At 46.3% G+C, this 9,761-nt stretch overlaps 3 protein-coding genes across 4 annotated transcripts in view; 2 read left to right on the top strand and 1 right to left on the bottom strand.

Annotated features, from left to right (window-relative positions):
• SARC_07958 (hypothetical protein) overlaps nt 1–2,944 on the top strand; it is a gene marked incomplete at its 5' end in the record, with an annotated part of 4,139 nt that extends 1,195 nt beyond the window's left edge. Inside the window, one exon of the mRNA XM_014298084.1 lies at nt 102–2,944. Within this exon, the coding sequence (XP_014153559.1) occupies nt 102–2,834 (2,733 nt within the window). The 3' untranslated portion in view covers nt 2,835–2,944. The remainder of the gene's footprint in view (nt 1–101) is intronic.
• Nucleotides 2,945–3,165: 221 nt separating this feature from the next.
• Nucleotides 3,166–3,608, bottom strand: SARC_07957 (hypothetical protein). The gene has a single exon (XM_014298083.1). It carries the CDS (start codon nt 3,585–3,587, stop codon nt 3,204–3,206), a length of 384 nt encoding a protein of 127 aa, XP_014153558.1. The 5' UTR covers nt 3,588–3,608; the 3' UTR covers nt 3,166–3,203.
• A 1,153-nt stretch (nt 3,609–4,761) lies between these two features.
• The window catches only part of SARC_07956, a gene marked incomplete at its 5' end in the record, with an annotated part of 8,590 nt that continues 3,590 nt past the window's right edge, over nt 4,762–9,761 (top strand). For both annotated transcript variants that reach the window (XM_014298081.1, XM_014298082.1), the window contains 7 exons: nt 4,762–5,248; nt 5,931–6,157; nt 6,417–6,566; nt 7,062–7,228; nt 7,527–7,641; nt 8,171–8,340; nt 8,901–9,051. In XM_014298081.1, coding sequence (XP_014153556.1) covers nt 4,762–5,248; nt 5,931–6,157; nt 6,417–6,566; nt 7,062–7,228; nt 7,527–7,641; nt 8,171–8,340; nt 8,901–9,051 — 1,467 coding nt within the window. The remainder of the gene's footprint in view (nt 5,249–5,930; nt 6,158–6,416; nt 6,567–7,061; nt 7,229–7,526; nt 7,642–8,170; nt 8,341–8,900; nt 9,052–9,761) is intronic.

Genomic DNA, 9,761 nt, shown 5'->3' with positions numbered 1-9,761 from the left:
TGTAGCACGGTTGTATACTTAGGGTTTTGGGGTTTAGAGTTTACCACTGTCTCATCCGTTCACCTAGTTCTCGTTGCTGCCCATCCACAACTGTATGACAGAGTCTGTTGGACGTCAAGCACACCGCAGGCACGAGCGGCGACATCTTCGGCCAGCACTTCGGCACAGGTATATGCGATAGACACGAATACACACGTGCCACCCAAACCACAACCACACACACCACAGCGCAACCGCTCCCTCTGCCACTGACAGATGCACGCTCGCCTGATGTGTCTGGGAGTGCAGGTGTGTGTGAGGATACACTGGGGGTACCGGTGGAGGCTGAGATAACGCATTCACGAACAAACGCTTTCACGCCTGATTGGGCTGGAGGCGTAGGCAGGTATAACGTAGGTACCCGCAGCTATGGTCAGGCGACCCACAGTGAGCTGAGTAAAGCGCAGCCGCTTACACTCACAGAATCAAATTTGCCCTCGAGCAGTGCAGCACTATCGGACGGCACCCCCGCGCAGAGACACCAGGAAGTCGATACGGGACTGCCAAGGCATATTGACACGCACACACATAGGCGTGTATGCACACACCCACATAGCACACATAGCACCACAAAAATACCCGCCCATCCACACAGCCATATGCATATGCGGGATCTCACACAATTGCCTGGCCAACTTAATCCGGTACACGCGCATGGCCCCCACACACCAGAGAGCAACGGGGAGTTGGGTTGGGATTGGGTGAAGAGTGTGAAGTTCTATCAGCCAGCGTCACGCGCGCAGCTGCACGCGTACAGTCTCGATGTGGAGTCGCTTATATACTACTGTCTGTCGCGAACCGATGTATCAGTAACCCCACACGACGGTGAATGTGTGAGTGCGGCATGTACCGAGCGAGGGGGTGTGTGTGCAGGAGGTCAGGATGGCTGTCGTGCATACGAGCAGGGACCGTGCAAGGAGGGTGTGCATACGAGAGATACCTATGGAGAGTGTGTGAACGTGGGGGGGGTAGATGGAGAACACGCGGTGTTCAAGCATGCGTGCAGGGGTTATGTAGATGCTAAGGGTAAACGCGGGGAAGGGGTTTGTGGGGATCAGACTGGCGTGGAGTGTGTGTCTAAGACCAATGGAGACAGACAAGGGGCCGGCAACCTTGTAGACCTGCACACAACTGCGCGAAGAAACCATGCGGGTATACCGAATACGCATCCCGGAGAGCACCGCCTGTTTACAAGTATTGGAGGGGAGTTGGCCAGATACACGTGTTTCGGGTCGTCAGACGATGCTATGCGCGTGGAGGCAGACAGAGACACCCACAATTGGCACGTGGATGTCCTAGCAAAGGGTGAGGTAAGTCCGGAAAGGACTATGAAAGCCATGCATGGAGATACCGATCCCGTCAATAGCTCGGGCTATAGTACCACACGGGGGATCGGAACGAGGGAGACAACTGGCGATAGCGCTCATAGTAAAGCAGTACGGGTATGTGCCCGAGGTTCGGCTATGGAGAGCGTCAGTGGACGAGATAGTGCGTATGAGCCCAAGATACCAATCCGCAGCGTCAAGTGGGGCTGTGATAGAACGCCCAGGCACTCAGGTACAGAGCAGTGTGGACATTTGCACACGGTCGATAGCAGTGACATCAGATCCCCGCACCCAACGGCAGCTATAGGTGGGAGCAGGGCCAAGATGAACCAACCAACTTGCAAGCTGGACCACTCAGAGACACGTGGATGTGCCCTTGCACACCACACAGACCGAAACACATGCGAAGAAAGGGGTCACGAGTACTTTCGGTTTGTGCGGCTGAATGACTACCGCACCACCAGCCTTTGTACCAACGAGGACGAGGTAACGCTGCTGGTACGGGCGGTGGTAGTATGTGACAGGACTAGACCGTCAACACAACACACGCCCACGCGCACCAGTGGCCAGCCTGACACTCAAGTGTGTGTTGGGGATCGTACGCCTGTAAAGACAAGTGCACACACACGTACACGTGCACCTATAAGTACACATACGCATACACATGCACATGCACATACACATACATATACAGATACAGATACAGAGACACATACAGATACACATACACATACACATACACAGAGTAAGTACCAAACGGTATCGGAACGTCCAGAAACATGCGACATAGCAAAGCAGAACTTGCATTCTACAGGCACAGCATACTCGCGTCCAGGCGAAGTAGCAAGCAAGGGCACAGGACTGAACCCACAAACCCTAAACCCTAGAACCCTACGACAGGCCGAGACCGACCAACTGCGCTCGCGCGAGAGGGAGAGTGAAAGAGTCAAGTGCCGTGTTGTGCTGGCGGTGCAAATGGACCCGAAAACAGGCGAACTGGTGCATATAGGTGTGGGTCAGTACAGGGTATTGGAAGATCCTGCGAGCAGTAATAGGGCCAGAACGGCCCTAAAATGGACCTCTCGCGGCAGTACAGCAGCGCAATGGCTGGCCGAAGGCGCCGAGAGATGCGTGGAGGAGATGTTGGCGGAGGGGTGTGGTAGTAGTTGTTGTCATGTGCGAGCACGCTTGCAGGCGTTTGCACGGGATAGTGTGTACAAATACGAGGCTAAGGTGCATGGACAGCTTCAGCTGCGGCCGCCTGCACGGGATAGCGAGTGGGACGAAAGCGGAGAAGGGGTTCTTGGCAACACTCGCATAAGTGGGTATAGAAGGAGCCTTGAAAAGGGCCTTGGAATCGTACAAACCCCACAGCAACGGTATCTGCACAATAGCAATGTCTGCGCCATGCGTGAAAGTGTCAGCGAGTTGTGTCATCCGTTCTTTCCGATTCGAATCAAGCTCGTCTGAGGGTATGCGTTTTAACGGCTGAGTGAACTTCAGATGGGCTGATAAGTCTCTCGCGAAACGATGCTCCATACGTATACTTTAAAAATGATAAATTTAAACGTTTCAATCGGAAGAAGTGAAAGTTACAAAAAAAAAGTGTAATTTGAGGATAGTGACAGAGGCAGCGGTGTGCAGTGTTCCCAATCCGTTTTCGAGCAGTCAAAACGTATGTCTACACTTACTAAACGTAGTGCGCTCTAATTGTCTGACTACGGTGCGTGCGTCCATAGACAAACCAAGACTAACAGGATATGTGAGCGTTCACCCACAAACTGAACGTTTGTCTGTATTCGTTCATTTATAACGCTGAAAACGTATACGCGTAGTACTTTATTCGTCCATGAGCAAGCTGAACGCATTCCTCGACCTTGTTGGTGGGGCATTGTCGTTGCTATCGGACTCTTCCGTCGTATCATCCGCTTCCTCTGAGTCTGTCTGTTGTTGCGTGTCACCCTGTTGCTTCTCTTGAATGCACTCCTGAACGTTAGGGCTCTCGATAACCTTGTCTCCAACAGATGCATCTGCCCGTATATCGTCCGAGCTTGTTTCTGCGTTGGTAGACGTTCTTGTGTCTGTGCTCGTATCTGTCCTGTCCTTGTGCTGTTGTATTTGGACCGGTACTTGTGTGTCTGAAGCTGGTGCAGGAGATCGTGGGTCTCGGTGGTAGAACTTTGGGGGCTTGAATGCCATAATCAGGCGGCCTTCCACAGTCATGCGCAACAATTGGTTAGCTGCGAAGCAAATCGAAAAAGAATTTAGAAATGGCAGTCAATGTTACTTATATAGACATAGATATGTGTATATGCGTAAATGTATATATATATATATATGTACACATACACACACACACACACACACACGCACACACACACACACACACACAAATACATAGGCTTCTATCGACTTATTTTTAATAGCGTGTGTTTTCACTTTAGTATTTATTTGTAAATAAAACTTGAAAACCATTTTAAAACACTTGATACTGTTGTTTAAAATGTGCTGTCATGAATATTAATTTAGTGGCACTCGGATCTCATATCTCATATATATAGTGTTAAATATGCCGGCATATCAAGCAGGCAATCCTTTAGATTCTCTTATGGATCCACACAATTGAAAAATCATGCAATACAGAATACAACAGCTACAGCTGCGAGTGAGTGCGCGACACAAATAGAAGATCTAAGAGACCTTTTGGACGCCTGTGTGTTCAGCCAAGGCACCGACAGTTTTATTCGAATAGGCACACCACAACATGAGGACTTCTGGCGATTCGTCAGGAAACTCTCTGGTATGTGATGGTTACTTGGAACTGCAGGTTTGTTCTCCTGCTTCCAAGTGCGTGACGAAATTCTTTCTTCTTAAACATATTTACACCCTGCAATGTATTTACGCCTGCTTATATGTCTGTACGGGTGTATAACACTTCTTTATATTATCATGCCGTAGTGATGTACTACATTCTATTCTATATTTACAAGGTAGTTATTCTCTCGATCGTGCTAGACATACTAAGGCTCTTACCATACGAGAAAAACCCAAAAGAGATGTAAACGACTCTGTACGCCAATCTATGCATTCGATCCATGCTAGGCACTACACAGAGGGATATAGATTTGCTACCAAAGACACGCTATTGGTTGATCTGAGTTTACAGTGTAGACTACACCACTGGTGTATGTAAGTGGCGACATATTTCACGCTTTCTCTGTGCTGCTGGGCTTCATATTGTACATTTGTGCTCCAAAAATTAGTCGTACTTGACACTCCTCAGTACGTTCATTCACTGTTGTGTGGCCCATAGTGTCGATTGCCATCGATGGTGCTGACCTCATCATTGGTTATTCATAATTTAATAGGTCTAGCAAATCGACGTAATAAGAAACCTATGTCAACTCAAACACCGACCTCCGGCGAAGCATCAAAGTCAAATTTGGCCGCGACAGATGCGTTAGGCACTCCAGTAGACCGAAGCGAAACCCATGGTCGACGATTTAATCTACCGAGCACTTACCATCCGAAGCACAGGATAAACAGCTCGGTTGTATTGCCTTCGTATCACACAGTGTCTGAACGAGCACGAGCACGCACACGCACACACACCTATGCGCACGCACAGGAACATACACAAATCTCGGAGAGTGCATATGATAGTTTCGTATACCATGTCGAACAATACGCACACTTCTTATTGACGGGCACCTTCCGCAAGCTGGATACACTGAGGAAAGCCCAAGCGAATCTGCCAATTGCTTCGCATAATGACGAAATAGTGCAGCTACTGAAGTCGAACCAAGTGGTAGTACTTGCGGGAGACACTGGGTGTGGGAAGAGCACGCAGTTGCCCGCGTATCTGTTGAAGGCGGGCTATACAGGTGTGCGGATGACGGTACTTTGGTTAACAGACTTTTCTTTATATGTGAGTGAAAAAAGTAATACTCCCCTCGTTTTCAAGTACATTGCGAGTATTTTAGTTATCGCCTAGTGCAGGTGCTGCGTAAAAGTCCACCTGAGAAAAAGTAGTGATCTGATGACGAGTCGATATCAACTCTAGTTCGTGTTATTAGAAGAGAGTGTGTATGTGTGCAATCGTAAATCTAGTACAAAGTGGATAGCGGAACAGTTCTATCCGGCAACAAATACGAAACGGCAACCAAGGCAAACCGTTCAGTTAAAACTGTCCTTGTACATGAACTTTTTCAAAGCTTCCGCCGCAGTCAAACTGTACAAGATTTTTTTTTTTGCGTTCACCAAACGCGCTACTGCAAGAGAATCAACGCTGTTAGAATGCGTGATATAACTTCTAAGAAGTAACTATCCATTTCAGATAGAAACCTGGGTATGACGATACTATATTTTCCACCTTCGATAAATTTTGATAACATGCACTCCGATACGGCACCTCGGAGATTACCGTACAGTCAGCCAGCATCTTGTATACTACTAGGCAATCGACTCATTTGGTATTGATAGCTTTCTACCTTAGTGTTTGCGCTACCATGCCAGGTATGAAATTATTAGATTTACCGACCAATGTTCTTGAATATACACATCCAGACATTGCCGTAACCGAACCACGGAGGTTGGCTTGTATTGCATTGGCTAAGCGTGTAAGCTACGAGACACTTAATGCATTCGGAGAAGGGGAGATTGCCTATCAAATCAGGTTCGAGGGCACAAAAACGAACAAAACGAAAGTTGTGTTCTTGACTGAAGGGTTACTACTGAGACAGATTGTGGGAGACACTACTCTCTCGCAGTACAAAGTAATCGTCATGGATGAGGTATGTTTGCGTTTTCGGATATTTAACCTTGCATAGCGAATAGGGAGCTGTGTGTGTATAGGATGCGGGTGGAACGTAAAATTTATACTGAGTGCACATTCCAAGCACGATGAACTATCAACATTAAAGTACATCAGCAAAATTTTACTGATCACCTTAAGTCATCCCTGGCACTTTTCGTTTCCACCTGAAATATACATCACGTGACTGACTTTTCACAACCAATAACTCCATCTGCAACATGGTTCGTATCTGATAGGTACATGAGCGGAATATCAACTGCGATTTTCTGCTGGGTGTCATCAAGTCCCTGTTATACGGCCGCCCGGATTTGAAGTTTGTAGTGATGTCAGCTACCATCAACGTCGACTTGTTTTCTCAATACTTCGATAACGCGCCGGTACTAGAAGTAGGTGTTTGCTTGGCTGTATTCCAGGCCAGTGTGTTATAATAAGTATTTTTTGTCTCCAATTGAGGACTGGGGACTCGATATCCCTTCAATGCACCCAAAACGATGTGAATGTGTGTGTCTGTCCTTCTATCTCCAAAAGCCCAGATTGAGTTCAAGTGCTAGTATGCAGAGTAAACCGCCCAGTAGTTCAGTGTAGCTATGTTCTGTGCATTGACTGGACCAGTATTTGATACCCCATGTTCGAGTTGAGAGTGCATATGCTTTACATGCACAAATATGTGCGCGACTATCGACTTGTCCAACCAGTAATATATATGCTCGCATTAGGGTAGATGCTCCGTCACAACCGTAGTAAGTATCACAGACTTCTCTTATTTTTGGCAGACTGTAAGTTACGTGTCTGATTTCTTCAGTCCGCGCCAGTGGCACGTTAAACTTTATGAATGCGTGATACCTCTTACAAACAATAAGCACATCTCATCGTTCATAAAGGTCCCTGGACGCCTGCATCCGATAGAGGTGAAGTATCTTCCACCCAGCGACATGCCATCGCAGAGCCGAGGTGCAAAAATTGACCCCACTCCTTACCTGCGGGTGTTGCAAATGATCGATATGCAGTTCCCACCTACCGAAAGGGGTGATGTGCTGATATTCCTCAGGTATACGACCAAGTTTTTGTGTGATCTGGAGTACATTTATGTATGCAATCTCTATCCGCTTTCGTATTCTTGTATCGGTCGCCCTGAACATTTACCATATGTATAGATCATTCATTTAAGATAGCACGTCATCAAATTTTGTCTCGTTGGGGTTTTCGGTCTAGCATCTGTATTCGATTGTTGTAATTTTGTTAAAGGAAAATGATGACGATGCGTTTCGCCATATTGAGTGCATTGGTAACATACGCAGCAATCTGAGTAATCCTATGCTTGTAAATCCTACTTTGTACGTTTACAGCGGAAAGTTTGAGATTCAGACTGTGGGAGATGCATTGCGGGGATATGCCGAGAAGAACAATCGTTGGATTATACTCACACTGCATGCCGCTCTCGAACACGACCAACAGGACAAGGTGTGTACGCGTGCAACGTCGTCACAAGGGCGTTTTGTTGTGGGCACGACGAGAAGGGGTAGGTGTATGTTTTTTTAGTGCTGTGCCCTCTTTTATGTCAACGGATTATTAAACGTAGTCTAATGCGAGCGAAGGTGTGATGGAACTTGAAGATGAAAGGCAACGTAAACTATTTTGGTGCCATGCATTAGACGCATGTGAAGTATGTTTTAGTTTCTATTTATGCTCCGGTATGTGCGTCACTTGACAGCGTGTCTTGTGACCTTTCAAAGGTGTCATGGCGCTATATCCACACCAACCAATACATATTTGAATTTGAATGATATTGCAGGTGTCTGATTGATTTCTATAACTAATCGCCAACGAGAATATTTAGATGGCATGCTCCTGATTCAAATCCTCGTCATGATAAAAAGAAAATCGCCCAAAGTTGGGCGCTGGGTTGGGGCCACAGTACATGGACACTAGTTTTTGTTGTGACGGCATATCCCGAACTAAGCTTAATTTGCAATCCCCTACTCAAATTAAGGTGTTTCACATACCTCCGGACGGCGTACGGAAGTGCATACTCTCCACCAACATAGCGGAGACATCTGTAACGATCGACGGCATACGTTTTGTGGTGGATTCTGGAAAGGTCAAGGAAATGGCACACGACGAACTAACCAAAATGCAGAAATTACAAGAAAAGTGGATCAGGTGAGTTTGATGAGTATGGGTGGGCATTGCAGCACCGCTTGTGGGCATCATTAAAACAAATCTTTGCGTGTCCACAGAAGTGCTTTGTGTGTGTCCGTAGTTGGCGGTCTCACTTTCTAAAGTACCAGGGTAGGGGTGCAGTTCACATTTATTGTCGTAGCAGTGTAATTGATTTGTAGGCTCGAGAGACGTGAAATTCTTTCCACAGTTGTAGAAAACTCATGGACAGAAGAAGCTTTTGTTCCTGAATGCTCAAACTGCTCGCACCGAGACCACGCATGTTGTAGTAGGAGCTTTCTTCAGGTCGAGGTCTACCGTATAAATTTATATATTTCTGAAATCGCATGTTCCCTCCACACACTCACCTACCCGCTGCCCACCCACGCACTCTTCCCCGTGTAATCTATTCTGCTTTGTACAGCGGAAAGGATGTACCATCCCATTAATGTGTCCCAATACTGTTATCATCTAGCTCTCTCCGTGCTACACGTCTATCAGTTCCCTGTATTTATCCTCGCTGCCATGCAATTTGCTGATGAAATTTGACTTGCTGCACACAGTCGCGCCAGTGCAGAACAACGGAAAGGGCGTGCTGGTCGTACAGGGCCCGGTATTTGCTACCGCCTGTACTCGCAGGAGGACTATATTGACTTTGAGAATTACACGGTGCCGGAGATACAGCGGACGCCTTTGGAAGGTCTCATACTTCAGGTCAGTGAGCTAAAAAAATTAAGTGTATTTTTATGTGTGTATGTATGTGTGTGTATGTACGCACATGCGTAGTTATTATGCGTATTTATATGTATCAAGTATACATATGCATCCTTCTCTTTTAATGAGAGTGTGTATGTATTGCTGCTTGTCTTGATCGTTCATACACTTTCTTTCTACAAGCGGTAGTGCGAGCTAATACATGACCTGCTTGTTGTCCCCGCTTGTACGTGGTCCACGTTGCTCGAATTGCATTGCACGCCTGTACAGGAATTTAATTACTGGTAGGCTTGCCATATATTTTACGTGTTTGCGTAGATACATCGATTTTTCCCATGTATGTACATGTGTGGAAGATTTTTGCGGTTTTGCGACAAAGAAGTATGGACACAAAGATGCAAAGATACACACCGGGTGTGTCTGGATTGTTTGGATATCAGTAGCAAATATTTGTTTGCTGTTCCTAGCCCGGTAGCCTCTCAATGACTTATTGCATTATGTCCAGAACTGAGATTTGACGTACTCTGCTAGCGGGTTGACCTGTAATAATTCCAAAGTTTGGCCGTGATTTACTACTGAGTTTGTGAAAAATGGGCTATTCCATCTCGATAATATATATAATATATATATAATTATAACGTATATATAATATAATATAATATATATATCTATATATATATATAGTATATATAGTATCTATATATATATGT

Source organism: Sphaeroforma arctica (genome assembly GCF_001186125.1).
Source record: "Sphaeroforma arctica JP610 unplaced genomic scaffold supercont1.671, whole genome shotgun sequence".
Lineage (NCBI taxonomy): Eukaryota > Ichthyosporea > Ichthyophonida > Sphaeroforma > Sphaeroforma arctica.
The sequence above is the reverse complement of the archived record's forward strand: the minus strand, read 5'-3'. Positions and strand labels throughout refer to the sequence as shown.

Coding starts and splice junctions, on each gene's coding strand:
- SARC_07957 (XM_014298083.1), bottom strand. CDS start 3,587: ATGACTGTGGAAGGCCGCCTGATTATGGCATTCAAGCCCCCAAAGTTC.